The 19,738-nt window shown below is 35.7% G+C and overlaps 1 protein-coding gene across 27 annotated transcripts in view; it reads left to right on the plus strand.

Moving 5' to 3' along the window:
• The window catches only part of RBMS3 (RNA binding motif single stranded interacting protein 3), a 1,291,910-nt gene that overhangs the window by 1,156,504 nt on the left and 115,668 nt on the right, over positions 1 to 19,738 (plus strand). For 15 of the 27 annotated variants that reach the window (XM_072793055.1, XM_072793061.1, XM_072793062.1 and 12 more), the window contains 2 exons: positions 12,254 to 12,292; positions 15,971 to 16,017. In XM_072793055.1, the coding sequence (XP_072649156.1) occupies positions 12,254 to 12,292; positions 15,971 to 16,017 (86 nt within the window). The remainder of the gene's footprint in view (positions 1 to 12,253; positions 12,293 to 15,970; positions 16,018 to 19,738) is intronic. The other 12 variants (XM_072793059.1, XM_072793063.1, XM_072793064.1 and 9 more) reach the window with 1 other exon arrangement.

Raw genomic sequence — 19,738 nt, forward strand, 5'->3', positions numbered from 1 at the left:
AATCATATGAAGAAAATATAACTCCATATAGACATGTCACTGGAAAGGGGAGGACCTATGGATCTCCTAAAAGTCTCTCGGGAACCCTTAGGTTTCAGACTACAATTTGAGAACCACTGTCCTAAGATGCTTGAGCCAAGCATGGGGCTCATATTCAGCTTCCATATACCAGAAAAGCCACTCTGCTTGTTAAAATAGTAAAACATATTTGTTTTACATATATGTAAAACATAATGGACTGCTGGCATTAGTCCATCAGTGCAACCCTTCCAACTCTGATGCCTCCTGCAGTACCTCTTACGATCTTATAAGAATGGGGTGCTGGCTGGTACAACAAGGAGTTTCCCAGGATCTACTCCAACATTTAAATTCTGATTGGCCAAAGTTTATGCCAGAATGGTGATCAAATGTTTGGGTTTTTTTTTAAGATTTTATTTATTCATTCATGAGAGACACAGAGACAGAGAGAGGCAGAGACACAGGCAGAGGGAGAAGCAGGCTCCATGCAGGGAGCCTAATGTGGGACTCCATCCTGGGTCTCCAGGATCATGCCCTGGGCCGAAGGTGGCGCCAAACTGCTGAGCCACAGGGGCTGCCCTGTGATGAAATGTTTTTAATGTCACCTCTAGCTCAGAAATGGTCTCACTTTATCATCACTATGACTTTCAAGAAATGCATTGACTAGATATCCCATTATAGCTGAGGCCATTTTCTTTACAGCAGGCAAAATGTTTCCCAAATTGATCTTATTTGTGCTCTCTCAAATGACTGGTCTGAAATCAGGAATGGAATCTGGAATCCAGAATCAAAAATATATCAGGAGTCAGGCACCTGGGTGGCTCAGTGGTTGAGTGTCTGCCTTTGGCTTGGGTCATGATCCCGGGGTCCTGGAATCAAGTCCTGTATCACGCTCTTTGCAGGGGAGCCTGCTTCTCCCTCTGCCTATGTCTCTGCCTCTCTCTGTGTGTCTCTCATGAATAAATAAATAAAGTCTAAAAAAAAATGTATCAAGAGTCGTGTGAAGAAAAGACATGGCATAAAGAATCTAGTCAATGGTATTACAATAGCGTTGTATGGTGACAGATGGGAGCTATGTGTGTGGTGAGCATGACATAACTTACAAACTTGTCAAATCACTATTGTATACCTGAAACTAATATAACATTATGTGTCAACTCTACTTAAAAATATTAAAAATAAACAAGAAAATTAACAAATATATTTTCAATAATATATGTAATTACACCCACAAACACACATATAATATCAGGAACATGAAGAAGAACTGTTGCTTCTTCCTGTATTTCCAAACAATGCTTTCCCAATGACCAATGAAAAAACACCAAATTTGTTTGGTACCCACATAATTTGCACAGCTGATCAAAAACATTCAACTATGTTGTAAAGATGAGTGGCTCAAATAAAAGGATGAATGTTTCTACTACAATGATTAGAGTCGCTCAAACTTTGAAATTACTGTATGTTGACATTTGTTGTGACTAGTTCCTGGATTTCCTTCAGAATTTTCAAATATAAGTAAATGCTGAGTGTCAAATCACAGAAGATGGTGATATTTCACCAAGTTTTCAGACTGGGACATTATCCTTAAATAGTGCAAATGTCATCAACAAACTATTTCTCACTGTCTTCAAAACTCTAGTCTAGCTTTCATAAGATCTTCCCAAGCTCTATAGTAATTGAGTCAGTAAATGTCATTGATAACAACTGCATCAGGAATTGTATTTCCAAGAAATAGTATTTTGGCTATGGACACAAACAAGAGACAAGGCAATTGAACAAGAAGTAGCCCAACAAAGTATTCAAATGTCTAGTGAAGAAATGCCAAGGTTTTATTATAAAAACTAAAAGCATTAAAATGGTGTTTCTTGCTTTTATCTGGTTTACGGTTCCCTGCTAGAGTCAATTTTGAAATGATGAGCAATAACAAATATGTTCTCTCTATGTGATGTTCTGAAGACATTTTTCCTTACCATGGAAACAAAATATTTAATGAGATTGTCTTCACAGTCTAGATCTGGAGATGAACTAATGGAGCTAAAACAATATTGTGAATAATCAGCACTCAGGTTCCCAGGAATAGTTTACTATGTTATATTGGACAGAAAAATCAAGTAAGCTTTTTGGAGATGCATTCTAGGAATACTAAGGTTTGAAATTTCTTACCTATTCCCAAGTAAGGAACAAGTTTTAGATGAGACATGATGATATATTATATCTTGAAGACATTTTATTTGAGTGCATTTCTATTTGCCCAAGATACAAGCCTTTGAGGACAGGGAGGATACACAGTACGCGCACTTCATAACACCAGGGGGTACCATTCACACAGACCAGATGTAAATCTTGTTCCTTGCCATAGGGAATGCTGTGGCTCTGCCTGGACATGTTCCTTTGAAAACCTTTAAGAGGTGGAATAAACTGAGAATCTACTTTAATTTCCTTAAATTAGTTCTCGTTAAGGCACCCACAAAATCCACTATTAGTAAGCTGAACTGTAAGGTTATCAGTTTTATCACAGCCAACTTAAGCTAAGTGATCTGTTATGACCTGTAACTCAGATAATATGTTGTCTATTTTGAGACCTGAAATCAACTTGTTTTCAGTGATAGATGAAAACTTCCCCTGTGCTAGAAAGTTGTATAACTCTCGTCCATTCACAGCTACTATTAATAAAAATTCTCTTCAGTGCCAGGAAGTGAATGAAAGCCTGCAAAGGTCATGTAGGAGAATGGGATTTCTCATACTGTTATGAAGTCCAGAGCCAAGTGCAGGCAAAGTTGATAAACCTGATTCCAAACATCCAGCCTCCTCCTCACTATCCTCAAGGTATTAGGAGTAATTATTCCCTGTGACCAAATCCATTTATGATTGAGACAAAGATGCCTTTTTTAGATTTCTGAATAGATAGCCATGCTCAATGACAAAAAGTTAATCCTATATTCCCATTCGGGTAAACATTTTCTTTGAGGGATATGTCCTCATTTTTGTTTGCTTTTGTTTTTATTTTTCTGAAAGAAACTGAGTGCTCACAGAGTTGGCACTATAATTCTGAATTTCACTTGTTTCTCCACTACCATAATCACCAGTACTCTTGTCATAAAAGATTTGTTCCTTCCATAATTGAGTCTTTATGCTGTGTCCCCAGGACATAATGAGGTATAAGGGATGACCTTTGCCCTGAATATGTATTAGAAATGTATATACACAGTGAAGACCCTCTATCTCCTTGTGTCTCCTATTTACTTTCTTACTTTCTCAGTATATGACTACTTTTTACAGAAATGATCTTTTTAAGAGAAGAATTCTGTTTGAAATAGGTTGTGGGTGTGTGTGTATATGTGTGTTTTAAGGTAGTATTGAAAAAGAAGCAGTTTAAACACAAAGTATCCAGTCTGTCAGTGAGCACTTACTGAGTGTACTCTATGTGAGAGGCACAAAACTGGACATACTGGACATGACGGAAGCATACAGACAGATTTTCCCATCCCTTTGGAACCTAAAATGGCAAAGATCTTCTCTGTCTGTAAAGTAGGCAATTAAAAGTTGGATAAAATTGAATTGAAATAAAATATAAATAAATAAATAAATAAATAAATAAACAAACAAATAAATAAATAGAAGTTGGGTAGAGGGGCGCCTGGGTAGCTCAGTCAGTTAAGCATCTGCCTTTGGCTCGGGTCATGATCCTGGGGTCCTGAGATTGAGTCCCTCATTGGGCTCCCTGCTCAGCACGGAGCCTGCTTCTCCCTTTCCCGTTCCCCCTGCTTGTGCGCTCTTCTCTCTCCTCTCTCTCTCTCTCTGTCAAATAAATAAAATCTTTAAAAATAAAAAAATTAAAGTTGGATAGAATATAATTTAATATAGCAAGAGTAAAATCACTAGCTGGAACTAGCTCCAAACCTATATACCACAGTGAAAGAAAACCAAGGACAAAATAAAAATAATAAAAATAACAAAAGTAGCAGCCACAAAAATGTCAAGGCACACTTGTCTTGTTACTAACCATTAACTGTTTGATTGATTGTGTGTTTCTCAGGGTAGGTAACTGAGAAACTGATTTATATGCATTTCCAAACCAGAAAATCACCCCAGAGTTGAAAAGCTCCATGTTGTTACTTATCCAGGGTACCGAGTGGCACAGAGAGAATACTATTTAGAGGAGCAAATGGAGCTTGGGTGTCTTATAACAAATCTTGCATCCTTCTCTAATGCACCTATTGAGAATAATAATTCTTTCTGAATTTTAAGGAATCATGTCAACATCTGTGATGTGCTTAGTATTGTTTGCTGTTCTTCATATTTTACCAGACACTCTACTTTAGTGGTTAGGAGGCAAACTCTAGCATTTCAATCACAAATCCACAGCTTTTGAGCTAAGTGACAAACTTGGGCAAGTTTTTCAGTTTCCTCATCAGTAGAATGAGAATGGTGAAAAGTGAATATTTAGTGATTGAAAGGATTAAATGCGGTGGTGAGGGTAAAGCATTGAGCACAGTTCCTGGAAAACTATAATCATTCCAGTATTAAGCTGTTACTATAACTCTCATAATATCATCAACACAACTCAGGGCTTTTTAATCTGAAAGCCAGCTTTGCTATGTGTTTCTTATGACTCAAATGCCTAAGTTCTTGGTTTCCAGTTTCATGTCATGTCTATTTATTTTCCAAATGGGAATTATTTTTAATGATACAAAATTTATTTGAGAGGAAATCTACTACTAATGTCATTTTTTCCAGCTGAATTTTTTACTTGTTTAATAAAATATATTATAAAACCAGCAGAAATTTCTTTTCACTTTGACCCACATTTTATTAAGGTTTTTTAAAGATCACTTTCCAAATCATCATCTGCATTCCAAGCATTATTTATCACTGAAACATTAGATTGTGTTCAAATTCTAGCCATTTTTCTCTTGAAGATCACGTAATCATGTAAGCCAAGAGCTGAGAAGAGAGGGACTTGGATGGAGGAAAAAAGAAAAAAAAGTAAAAGAAAACATGGACTATTGCTAGATACCAAGGAAAAGATTGAGACACTATTGAGAACTGATGAATTACATAGTTGATGTTTTTAAAGAGAAAGAAAATGAATTATTAATCTATGTATTCTGGCAAATAATGGCAATTAATTTTGGATTTAGAAAGTGCTGGTACACATCTGGGTATGAAAAGTATTCCTTATGCTCAATATGTTCTAGTATCCTTCAAAACAATTATCTTTGACAGAATAAGCATCCTAATACCACAAACTGGTGACTTATTGGACTTCACAAAGAATTGGGAAGCAGGAATTTTCTTGCATATTCTATGGCTCCATAGTGCTGAACGTCAATAATTGTTAACCTTCCATATTCTAATTGATTTCAGGAGTGATGTTACAAATTCTTTTGTGTAAGGAATTTTTAGAATCCTTATGAATAGTAGTACTAATGCCACTTATAAAATTTCCTTTTGTTTACTGAAAGACACACTCATGATATTATCATTTGAAAAAAGTTACAGTAGTGGGGCACCTGGGTGGCTCAATCAATTAAGATTAAGATGCTGTTTCTACCTCTCCCCCTGCGTTGCTCCTCAATCTCTCTTTCTCTCTCTCTAATAAATAAATAATTTTAAAATTATAAAGTTGATTATCATTATACATGGGCTCCATACTTGCAAATTTACCTACTTGCTAAAATTTATTTGTAACCCAGAATTAATACTCACGGTACTTTCATGGTCACTTGTGCAGAGCAGTTAAAAGTTTGAGTCAGCTGGAGATTGAAGAGTACACTTATCATGATGAGCACTGAGTAATGTATACAATTATTGAATCACTATACTGTACACCTGAAACTTCTATGACACTGTATATTAATGATGCTGGAATTCAAGTAATAAACTTGAAAAAAAAAATTGAGTCACTAAGTATGCATAGTCCCAGATAAAGTTGAACAAGGGATTCTTTGTTTTCTTGTGTTAACTCTTACTCTGTAAACAAGTGTCCTTTTCTTATTTTATTTAGCGCCACACTTTTTACATGCTTGTGCTTTTCATTGGTGATTTCACTGTTTAAAATGGTCCCCAAATGTAGAGCTGAAGTGAGGTCAAATGCTTCTAAGTGCAAGAAATCTGTGATGTGCCTAATGGAGACAATATGAAAAAAAAAATGGAGATAAGCTTTGTTCAGGCATGACTTATAGTGCTGTTGGCTTTGAGTTCATTGTTGATGAATCAAAAATATATATTAAATGAGTTATCTTTAGACAGAAACACAACTAAAACAAAGTTATATATTAATTAGTTGGTGAAAATATTGTGACCACAGGCTTGTAGGAACCTAATGCTATATTTCCTCTAGGAGCAATGAGTTGGTATTCCTAATTCAGTGTTCATGGTGGCTTTATAGAATTAATTGCTGTTAATAACAAGAATCAACTGTATCTTGTTTTATAATTACTGTTATTGAGTGAGATCCAATTACTGGGTAAGTCTACGTCTCTTCCATTGATATAAAAAACAATGTGCATGGGTGTCAAAACTAACTGTACCAATGCATGCAGCCAACTATTTTTATTTAATGATCTTTATTTGAAGAGTTGTGTTAGAGTCAATTGTCAATTGTTATGGATTTAAAGACAAAAGGTTTTACTCTACTCAACCAAAAAATGTAAAATTCTAAGGAATTTGGAAAAAGCTCTGATCCTATTTTCATATATAAGAAGCCTATGAGTGACGAGTGACTTGTATTCACTTCATAAAGATCATCAGACATTTGACCCAATGTAAAAATTCATATATCTTCCTTAGCCTAGTCATCAACCTAACACATTGAATTATTTCTACTATTACTTATAACATTCTTATTTGCCTACTTATCTGCATATGAGGAGAAAGCTATATTGGCTCTTTACTTTAGAAATCCAAATGGGTCACATTGATATGGTAAATATTTGATGTCAAAGAACACATAGATGGCTATGGAAGTAATAACAAACAAGCTGCATAAAATCTGGAAAGAAGTTATCCCTACAGTCACCATTTATAAAGAATACTCAATAGACTATTTTGTTGACTTTATAAAAGCATTTGGCTACCATTAGCTATCAACAACCCTATTGTAAAGTAAATGCTTTGAGACATTCTTAGCAGTGAGAAAGACAAGATGCAACTTAACCACATGGCCCCTTTACCTTCAGTTGTCTCTGTTTGGAATAGTGCACCCAGCTCACAAACTCTTTGATCAGTTACCAGTCAACATCCTTCTTATTAAGTATAAGAAAAATCTGACAAGGCCCAGAAATACACCATTTCTATTAGCTATGGAGCCATATTGACTGCAATTTAATTTTACAATACTGAACATTAGAAAATTTATGTTTCAGAGATATGGAATTGAAGTATTGTCCCAATGAACCATAGATAAAAAAATAATTTAAGGAAAATAATACATTTAAAGAATTATTTCAAAACTTAGTAGTAAAAGGATGTAGATTCATATTATTTTTGACCGTATTCCATGAACATAGAAAAATCATCTATATAGTTCACAATTTCCTTTGGGTATATCATGATGCTTGGCATTTAATTGTCCAATTATTTTCTTTAATAGGACTTTGGAAAAAAATCAGGCGTATCTAACAATACTGCCAGGTTCTGCAAATAGTTCTTTTAACCTTGAACTGAAGAAGAGTCTTTACATATGTGGTCTTAAAAAGAGCTGTTATGATGCATTACAACACTTGCTATTGAATTTGTTAGCCAATCCACCAAATGTACTCTTACTTATTTCATGTGCTTTACTGGCAATTTAGAGAGCAGGCTCAAGGTGAATGACACTTGTAATCTCAAGAAAATCTTCCCATGGGCACAAGAACTTGAAATCTCAGTAGTTTAACATGGAAACCTTCTTACTCAGTTAAATGGTTTTATTTTAAAGCTGCTGGGTACATATTTTCTAACCTATGATCACTGAAGATAAAAAGCAAATCTTGTAAATTCCTGCAATTGTGTAATTTAGGATATGATGTAATTTAGGATATAATTTAGCCTCCTTTCTTGAGGAGGAGGCTAGTTGTGGAGTTTAGGAGGTGCTGAAGGATGGGAAGATTATATCAAGAGTTATAAGGAGAAAGGCTGGTAGTTGATCTCCATGTTCTCTGATTCCCTTGACCCAGTCTCCATGACAGCTATGTGGGGCATCAACCAACTAGGAGATTTCTGGAGTTATTGGCTCTGTCCTGGCAATCCCAGCCTGCCACAAGACTCAGAATTGTCCCCCTCGATATTTAAGCCACAGCTTACAACCTCCATATAGCATCAAACTGCAGCTGAGATCAGGGAGGATATGGATCGATTAGTCAGATACCTGGAACTCCCATCTATCCAGCTGCATAGGCTCACCCTGGTAGTAACCTCAACACTGTATATTTTTCATCTTATTTTCTGTGTTATGGTGGGGTTTAACAGTATGTACACTATTGCATTTACTCTACAACACCATCAATTAAAGATGAAATATTACTTAAATATCACTAAAAAGGGAAAGTTTCCAAACTCAAATGCCATCAATTATCATGCAAACCCCAATTTCACAGACAGTAAAATGTAAAACACACACACACACACACACACACACACACACACACACACACACACAATGTATGTCTTGGAGTCCATGAAGTTCAGTCATTCAGATTGAGATAAAAACAGAAGTGCCTACATAAAATATGGTAATGTTCTCTTGTCTCTTTTATGATTATCAATCAAGGCTTAATTTAACTTTGGTTTTAATGACACACTCAGACTGGAGCTTTGAGAACTTCAGCCGGCCGCATCGTACCTTTCTTTCTGTCTCCCTTTGATGATGATTTCTTTGTGCGGCCATTGGCTTTCTCAGCAATCCAGACTTAATTCTGTCTGCATCGTTTTGTCTTGTCCTTCTTTATTGCTATATAAGGGAGAAATTCTCTGCCTGACTAGAATGCTTTAGTAAAAGCCAAGAAGGACAAATACTAAGATGACATAGTATATAAACAACAGCATGACTCCCCTTGACGTTTTTTTTTCCAAACATAGAGAGGTGAATTTTCTCTATTTTCTGCCTATATTTGCTATTTTTTTTTAAAGTGATAAATCCCTGAATTTCATTTGCTTGATTTCTGTCGAACCCTTGAAGATGTTAACATGACTTTTCACAATCGTCTCTGCACTCTGAGTCTGTCACTTGGATAAGAGGGGCCTCCAGGTATTATTGCCGCCTGTAGTTTCTCCTAGGCTCTTGCTCATGGCTTGGTTCAGTCACTCTGGCTTCCCTGCTGCATTGGGAATGTTTCTCAGTAATCCCAACCGTTCCCTCATCTCTACTCACCAAGCAAGAACTGAGACATTTTCTTTATCACAACAGCAATCCTTACAGCACAATGGTGTGGCTGATGGATTGGAAGGGAGTTGCAAGCTGAGGCAGGAGAGAATCTCTGCCAAAGGATATTAGTAAATACACAAACAAGCAATGATAACTTGAAAAAAGATACATTTCAATGCACGAATTTAACTTCGCAATAAATGTGTGAAATTCAGTATAGATACCTGAGTTTGAGACCAACATTAGGAATCACTGGGACATAAATAATAGTTGGGATCAGAAAGTGAATGTCATCTCAGTACAGAAGGAGAGAAGAGAAAGGCAAATCCTGGCCCTGAGCACTGGCAGTAACATCGAAGGAGAAATTGCTCTCTGAGGGATCAGAAGAAAACTAGGCTCACAAAATCCAAGGGACAGGACTGTTGAAAGAAGAAGAAAATCACTGGTCAAATGATGCAAACTAATATAAAAAATGATTTGTAATAAATATCTTCCTTAACTTTAGATGTTATGAAAATTAGGGAGTATAGTATGAGCCATTGCACAGGTTGGTAGGCATCTTTTACAGAACAATTAACAAGGACATTTCTGTTTTATCTCAGAACCAGGCAGTATTAATCTCCCTCTGGTAGACTTTGGCAATGTTTTCATTTACAATCTTATTTGTCCTTCATCTTCTCTTCAGGAGAGGGCCTGGCTGCATATAGTGCAGGAAATATCCCTTGAGCAGGTCAGAGCAGACATCTGCTTTATAGAGTTGCCTGCCTTTGTCAGGAGAAATACACCACTCAGTAATCACCTGACCATGCCAGAGCCCTTGCTGGCAAAATCCTACCACCTGCCCCATTTCCTCACATCTCCTTTCAGCAAGTGCTACAATACCCTGCCTGCAATTTTGCCCTGAGCCTATTGTTTCCTAGAATTGGTTCCTTTTTTTTTTTTTTTTTTTTTAACAGGAAAAGGGTTTAAAATCTTTTCTTAGCTACAAAATTTTACTTGGTATTGATCATTTTGTAATTTCCTGGCAATTTTTATTGGTTCTTCTGAATATCTTGGGTATCCATGCTTCTGCTATCACCTATGAAATCCTCAGTTTCTCAACCATTATGGCCATTTGGATTTATAAATTCATACTAGGTTCCATTACTAGAATTGCTGTATCATTAACGCTGAATTTTCAGGATTTATCCTTAACCTCCTGTGCATTCTTACCTTGATCCTTCTGGCTGTAGCAATTCGCATTCCATCCCAGATCTTCTGTATTCTATTGACCTAGCAAAGCTAAATGTTTCCTGACATTTTCAGGCTTACTTCTGAATCAGGCCTCTACTCTATATTACTTTTGCAAATGATATGCCTTATGTTTTTCCTCCTGAATTTAAAAATAAAATGCAATTCATAGAAGATATAATGTACTTCTTTAAGTTGAAGGGATTTTCCCCATTATAAAAATCTTTCTAGTTATGCATAAAAGAGTCAGGAAAAATATATGAAATGAAAAAAATCATTTATAGTTACAGCACTCCGATATTTTGACATTTGACATTAAAGTTATCTTCCTGTTTTATTTCTAGTCAGATATTTTTGAATTCTTAAAATTTTATTTTTTGACCCATAATGTACATGATTTCTTCACTAAAAGACATGTTTTTTTAAAGAGAAATACTGGTAAATAAATATAAACAAAGTTAAGTGAGGTTTTACTGCAGTAGCAGAACCAAAATTTCATAACACATAATTTTCAAACCCTTTCACCCACATCACCTTTTAAGTCACCTTATTTCATTTGTGGAGTTTTTAACTATAACCTGCTAACAGTTATAAATATTGTTAAAATTTGTTGCAAGATATAAACTCTTAACAGATAATATCCAGAAAATCATATCCTTTTTCCTCTTTGGTTTCCTGATCTCATCTTGTGCTAAGTCAATACACAATATTTACTAAAATATATATTTATTCTGTATATGCTAAAGTGTTACCTTAAACCTGATTGTAGAAAATGGGAAATTCTTGTGATTATTCATTTTACTCATACTATTACGATGCATCATGTGTCAAGATAGAATTAGGAAAAAGAGAAATGTTACACTAAAACATCGATGTCGCAGTTATGAATATCAACTATGTAGTTCCTAAGGCAAACAGATGTGTCCCAGTGAAATCTCTATATGCATTGAAAATAATTAGATACCTTAATTACTCCAGTCAACTGTACTTTAAAATTTCTTCTAAAAATCTAGCTCTTACAGTATAGATTCTGTTCGGGCGGCCTAGAAATACCCTATTATGGCTGAAATACTAAGTGAAACCTCAGCTGCTGCTGGAAAATGACAAAAAAGCCCCCTTTTGTTTTAAATAAATTGTAAATACCTCCAGGACACAAATAACGTAAATTTGAAAAATGGAAAATATTTGTGAATCTAATAACTCTTTTGAAAGAGAGAGACAGAATTAAACATCACTTTCCTACATATATGGTGTGACATTTTTGTTTTGTTCCAAGTTATTTTACTTTTTGTATGACTCTGGAGTTTGTAAACATGCCATAAAATTTGGTAATTACATAATGATGATTTCATGGTTCTTGCTTAGTATAAAGGTGGCTAGACAGGGCAGCAAAATTGATTTTCTTTTTTACCTTTGTGGAGAGAAAAAAAAAGGAAATTGAATGCAAATTCTGCCTTAACACTATATTAGAATTCTAACAATCTGTTACACATGAAATGAAAACCAGGTGTAGCCAACTATTAGTTATTGTGCTATGATATTCAGCCAGTGGGTTAAGTTCAAACAACCCTTTGTTTAACCCATGCCTTGTTTTGTTACCCATAATGTTCCAAATGCAAATGACCTGAAACTATCTCTTGTCTCCTCTTGCCAAAGGTACTCAGAGGCAGGACTGTCCCTAGGCAAAATCATGAAGTAGGTGAATCTTGTGTTCATTCCCTACCCTTTTGCAATGACAATATCACCTTAGATTCTCTCCACCTTCCTGTCCCCAAGTGCCTACTCCAGTTGCTCATTGCTCTGGATTTACCCTCTGTTTTCCAGGGGGGTTTGTGCTGTTTCTTGTCCAATCCCCTTTGTAATTTCCCTGCTTGAAAAATGTTCAGTGGCTCCCCTAGAGGAGCCAGGCAATCAAGGTCCTCCCTTCTTTTCTTTTGAGTCTTAATTCCCACTGCTCCCACACCACAATATTCTACTGCAAGTGAATCACCCACCTTGCCCTTTGTATTTCTGTATCTTTTCCATACTATTCCTTTTGTCTGAGTTGGCCTCCATCTCTCATATCCATTATGAAAACCTTAATCATCTTTCAAGATTCCACTCATCTGTATGTCCTCCACATAGCGTCCCTGATCACCTCAGCCTCTCTCCTCCACACCTCATCTATACCACTCATCTGGCACTTACCACATGTTGCTTTGTATTATAATATTTATGTATGTGTCTTGTCTCCAGGCACTGTGCTGGGCGCTTTACAAACGTAATCTCATTTAAATTTCACAACAATCCGATGAGGTAGGTATTACTAAATCATTTAACAGTTGAGGAAACTGAGGTTCAAACAGGTTAAATAAGCTGCCTAAGGTCACACTGCTAGAATGGAACAGAGCTAAGACTTGAACCCAGGTCAAAAACATATATTCTTTTTACAAAACCATATTGTCATTGATTCAGTCCTTTTCCATCTTCTGAGAGATGGAATGTTGATTTAAGATATAGTAAGAAGCCAACTTAGGCTTTCTGATTATCACATGCATATTCAACAAAAAGACAGAGTTTATTGATAATCAGGGTGTTCCTATCTAGAGTTGATTTGTTGACTATAATCCATAAGGAATTCAAGTAAAATGTGAAAGAAAAAAAATCCTTACCTAATGTTGCCAGAATAAATAAACATGGCATAAGAAGAGAATGTTCAAGACAATTCATAATTCAAGAAAGGCTAAAAAGCATTGGTCTCTTATTTTCTTATTGGAAAATAAGTACAAGGAAAAGAAGAAAGCATGGGGTTGAATAGGAAAGTCTTCCTATAAACCTCCTAGGATTTAAACAATCTGGGGTGGTTAGGAGGCTGAAGGTATGATTTTATCTTAAATCTCTCACCAACAAACAATATCTCAATTGAGTATAAAGCCCCCCTCCTTTTTTTCATTCTGCCTCTGGTATGACATCTTGAATAAGTTAGGGGAAAGAAGATTAGCATTTCTAAGAGAGAAATCTCATTCCCAATGGACAACTTTTACAACTACCCTCTATAATAGCCAGAACCATGGATTATGAGCTGTATCCTGGACAGGTCCATTCTGGGGGGGTCTCCCATCAGTCACATGACAAAGACCCCATCTTGGGAAGAATTTAGACTGAGGATCTCTTTGTATGTGTGTGTGTGCGTGTGTGCGTGTGTGCATGCGTGTGTGTGTGTGTGTGTGTGTGTGTGTGATTTACTTATCTAAAAGAGAGAGGGAGAGAGAAAGGGAACACACAGGAGGAGCAGAGGGAGAGGGAGAGGGAATCTCAAACAGACTCCATACTGAGCATGAGCCCCATGTGGGACCTAATCTCATAACATTGAGATCATGGCCTGAGCCAAAACCAAGAGTCAGATGCTTAATCAACTGTGCAAACCAGGTGCCCCAGAATCTCTTTGTGTTTTGACACACTACCTTTGCTTTTCACTTTCCAATCCCCAAGCCTATCATATAATCTGTTGCATATTTCTTTAACATGAGTGAGATGCAGTTGTCGTTAAACATGCATTCTCTGTACACCTCTATTAACTTCCAACAGTCATCTCTACTTTGCTTACAAACTCTGTTTCAATTTATGTATGCTTTCAGTTTGCCAATCCCATTCATATGTGGCTCTACACCTTTATTCTTTATACCAATCTTTTTTTTTAAGATTTTATTTACTTATTTATGAGAGACACAGAGAGAGAAAGAGGCAGAGACACAGGCAGAGAGAGAAGCAGGCTCCCTGCAGGGAGCCCAACATGGGACTTGATCCCGGGTCTCCAGGATCACACCCTGGGCTGAAGGTGGCACTAAACCGCTGAGCCACCAGGGCTGCCTCTTTATACCAATCTTAATGACAATTTTTAAATTGTTTGGGAAAAATAATGCATGTAATCTAATGAATATAGCATGGCAAACTGGACTTCAGGCCCTATCTTGGAAAGCCTGAGAATTTCCACTTCAGTTATGTATGAAATCTGAGGAATTCAATGAGTCCTACAGGAAAACTACCTTCACCTACACTGAAACTCAAAACACAAAAGCTCATTTTCTTTTCTCTAACATTTTTATGATTTTTCTTGTCTTCTATAAAAGTCCTCAAAGCTAATTCATTTTTTTTTCTTTTGAAATAATTATAGATTCATGGAAAATTGCAAAAGAAATGTACAAGCAGTCCCTGTGTGCCCTTCACCCCATTTCTCCCATGTGTTGTATCTTACATAATTATAGTGCACTATCAAAGCCAGGAAATTGACATAGGTCTAATTCACTGTTAAATTAAAAAAAAAAAGTATAACCTGACAACATCCTAATCAATTTTGAGTTTCATTTTATATTCTGTTTCTACTCATAAGCAGTAATCATACTGATGATGTTGGAAACCAAAGGTGGTATGCCCACAGAGAGAGAAAGTTCTCCCACATTGATGGAGATGATCATTAGGTCTCATGCAGACCCTGGGTCAGGGTCATAGATGGTGGAAGGGAGCCTCAGAAGACCTGGGCTGGAATCTGATTCTGCCTCCAAATGTGTGACCTTGAGCAGGTCACTTGACCTCTCCAAGCCTCAGTATCTTCATCTATAGAATGGAGAAACTGTTTCTCCTGCCTACTTCATAGGGTTGTTGTGAGGATCAAATGTGATGTGTATGAAGGAAGGAGGTAGGCTGTGAATTAATAGTTATAAAGTTTATTATTTTCTGAAACTACAGCTAGTTACAGCAGTTTAGTTCTTCAATGGTGATTTTATTCTTAGAAACAGAACAAACCCACCTCCTTATTAGCTACAAGGTCTAGAATTTCCATTATGTATAAATGACCTTGCCTTTCTACCACTCTTAGTAGGACAGGTACTAGCAATATATTGGACAAGCACTTTGTGACTCATTACCTACATACCCCAAGGCATACGATCTATTTTAAAATAAATATTTCTTAACATTTTCTTCTGAAAGGTCGAATGCATTTTAAGTAGCTTTTATTTTTATCCTGACCACAGGATTTATTCTTGTTTTTTTTTTTTTCAGCCATGAAACATATAATAGGTATTCTTGACAATAGTGAGAAATTATAAGGATACCAGATTAGACAGCGGATGGTTTATGAAGTAGAAATGGAAATCATCCAAACTACATTGTTCCTTGGTTTGTCTGGATATATAATATAAACTCCTAACTCACTGGTGGATTCTGATGTGTGGGTAGTAAAAATGCTAGTCTTGGCAGTAAGGTTGGAAAAATGTATAGGATAAAATAAACTTAAATCATGGAAAGTAAAGATAAAATGTGTGTACTGAATGTTATGGACACCAAGATAAAAGTGTTAAGATTTGTTTTCCCCTCTTTTTTCCTGGTATACAGGCTGGCATGGCTCTGACCTATGACCCCACAGCTGCCATACAAAATGGGTAAGTAGACCACAATTTCCCTATTTTAATTGCTAAGGTATCCTTGATCTCTGGAATCAGTACTGAAGAAAAATGTTCAAAACTGTCTTACTTTGTTTTAAATCTTTAAACAAAAATTTTAAACCAACATTTACCACCATTGTACTGTTTTTCTTGTCATGCATGATTGACTTCATAGCATCTTCCATGTCCTCTATTCCCACGTGATCTCTACCCACATTATGTTTCCCTCGCTCATGCTCTCTTTCTCTCTCTCTCTCCCTTAGAAAGAGTAAGGAATGGGATGTGAAGAGGGAGCATAGATAGAGCTAGGTTGGAGGACGTATCTGTGTGTCTCTGGGATAAGATTGTTGCCCTGCTGATAACTCTAGATTTTAGCTTTCAATGATTTTAGCTTTCCCAGTTCATTTCAACATGAATACTGTTTTTGCTGTTTTCTTCTGTCTATCAGGGGAAGGCAATGGACAATCAAGTTAGTAAGTTGATGATTGTGTCTTCATTCTTCTATTTATTCATTTATTTATTTATTGGATAAAGGGGCAGAGGGAGAGAGGAAGAGAATTTTAAGCAGGCTCCACGCCCAGCATGGTGCTGGATGTAGGGCTCAATCTCAGCCCTGAGATCATAACCCACGCCGAAATCAAACGCTTAACCAACTGAACCACCCAAGAACCCATCACTCATCATTTTAATAACCATCTGGAAATGTATAGCCTCTTGCTTAGAAAAAGTCACATAGCTTAAGGTTCTTCCTTTGAAAAACAAGGCTTAAACTACATGACCTGATCTCTCAAAGATTCCGTGATTCTGTATACCTTTGATTGAAATTTTCTTCTAACTTTCCAATCCCTTCTCTTTGCTCTGATTGTCCTGTAGTTGACAATAATGATTCTTTGGTTGGTTGGTTATTTTATGTTCACAGCCTTCCATCTTGGATTTCACCATGGCTTTCAGTTTTCTGTCTTACAATCTTATTAAAGAATCAATCAGAATGAACGAAGACCTCATTTAAGATCAATGTAGAGGATAAAAAGATGCAAACTCTATTTTCTATTTGGTCAGCTGCCATTAATGAAAATCCATTGGATAGTGGAAATGCTTAAATATCTCCTATTCTTATAGTTATTCATTTAGGCAGTGATTTATTCATTCATTCAAAAAACACCCAATGAGTCTGCCAAACACCTTGGTATGCTCCACAGATTTAAAAAACAACATATGAGAAGGCCTTTGCCTTCAAGGAACTCATAGTCTACCCTTTTATAAAAGAATAAATGTGAGTGGTAGGCTAGGGAAGGAGTCTAGTCCTTTCTCACTTGTTAATTAAAACTTCTCTTCAGAAGTGAAATTAAGGATTTATCCAAGAAGTGGTGTTCTTATTTCCAGTAAGGCACTCTAAATTTGATGTGTAAAAAGAAGGAAAGAAATGGAGAAGAAAGTTCTCAAATATACAAATCATATTATATAGTTGGGGAAATACAATAATTAAAGTTAATTAATTATAACATTAATATTATAACAGAAAGGAATAACATGGATCGAACACACACTATTTACCAAGTACTTTATATTTATAATTTAAGGTGCATGGGAGCAGAGCCAAATACATGTAAAAATATGTGTGGTTACAATTAGAAATGTATATACATAAATGGAAAATAGAAATAATAATTGAATGAATACTTGTATGTTCACTAACCAGATTCAATAAGTCCTGATATTTTGCATACTCTGTATGTATGTATATGTATCCATCTGTAATATTAATCTGCATATCTATTATAAATTCCATCTTACCTAAGGCTCTATGTGAAGGATTAGAAATGCAGCAGTGACCTAGGCCTGGACTAGAGTGAGACCATGGGGCCGCCTTCTGCATTGCTTTAGGCAGTCGTCTTTCCAATGCATAATTTAAAATCTGACTATCTTCTCTAAAGACATAATTTTCCAATTATTCTTCCTGATTTATCTTAAATCTAAAGAGAAAGTAAAAAGGGATTTCAGTTCTTAATCTGAGCTGCCAAAAGGGAGCTTGAGTTAATGCCATCCATGTTAGAAGCTGTGAGGACCCCTGATGCACAGTGAACATTTCTCCATTTTGTAAGCCTTCACCTCACATTTCAGGTCACTGTCCATATGCTGTATTGAGATCGACTACAGGTACATCTGTGTACCTTATATCAGCCTCTCTATGACATGTCTTTATCTGTACCTTATATTAACAATGTTACCCTGTATCCTTGAAACTATTTGAAAAGTCACAAAAATGGCTCACCCTTTTCACTGCCCACTTAAACTTTTACAACAATGAATAGTTCCATCATGAAACACATTTTCGTTAAGATGCGGAGGATACCCATCTTCTTGGTCTTATCAAGACATCATCTGATCCTCTTTCATTGATAAAGAACTGTATGCTATCAACTGTAGTCCTTCTCTTCAATACCTTCTTGTCCACTGAATCTTCCTTTCAGGCTATAGAAATGGTCAAGTCTCTTCCACCTGTAAAGAGGGTAGAAGCAGAACAATTTTCATGGCAATGACATCACTTCTAGTGACCACACTGTGTTAACCTTCTCTTTACTGCTAAATAACTTCAGTTGTCTGTACACACAGTTCTTCTCATATTCCTTTCTTTTTTTTTTTTTTTTTTATTTTTTTTTATTTTTTTTTTTTTCATTTTTTTTTCATTTTTTTTTTCATTTTTTTTTTTCATTTTTTTTTTCATTTTTTTTTTCATTTTTTTTTCATTTTTTTTTTCATTTTTTTTTTCATTTTTTTTTTTCATTTTTTTTTCATTTTTTTTTCATTTTTTTTTTTCATTTTTTTTTCATTTTTTTTTTCATTTTTTCATATTCCTTTCTAATGAAGTCTATTAAATTATGAAGTCTGGTTTCAAACTTGACTGGGATTTCCTTTGCTGATGTTCCCGATGATCTCCAAATGTATCCATTAGAACGAATACCCTTTTAGTTCTTACACCATTTGACATCTTGCCTTGTTTAAGGCAAATAACAATTCTTGTTATTACCATTTATACTTTTTTTTTGGAAATTTCTTCTATCTTGGATCCCACAACTCCATTTCCCACTGATCCTGTATTCTTCCTACTTACTTGGTTTCTTCTGATTCCTCCTCTTTTGCCCAATTTACTAATATTTCTCAGGCTTTTGTCTTTTTTTCTGGTTGGTCTCATCCATTCCTCTCGCTTCTGGAACCTGAAGACTCCCAACCTGACACTTGAAGTTCATAAGTAGATGCAGGGCACTATCACCTATGTTTCTAACTGCTTCTTAGATATTGTTCTTAGATATCTTTGTTCATCCAAAACAGATCGTTAACTTCATCAATGCTTAATACAAACCAAACAAATTCAAATTAAAACCAAATATGAAATTTGCTTCTTTTTTTCCTAATAATTCACTCTAAAGCCATTTAGGCTATGAACTCCAGTTCTCTGGATTCTCTATTTTACAACATTCTTAATGATAAAATCGGTCAAGAATTATTCAATCTGTCTTTGAATAATATATCTTCACCCCAGCTCTTGCTCCTTGTCACTGGTTGAGTTTATTCAACACCTTTCCTACCTGTACTAATCTTTTACCTGCCTGTAATATAGCTCTCCTCCAAAACATTTTCACATTGTTTTTTGAGTTTATATATATATATATATATATATATATATATATATATAATCACAGTAATCAGAGTAATCATC

Source organism: Canis lupus, chromosome 22, assembly GCF_048164855.1.
Source record: "Canis lupus baileyi chromosome 22, mCanLup2.hap1, whole genome shotgun sequence".
NCBI classification, from domain to species: Eukaryota; Metazoa; Chordata; class Mammalia; order Carnivora; family Canidae; genus Canis; species Canis lupus.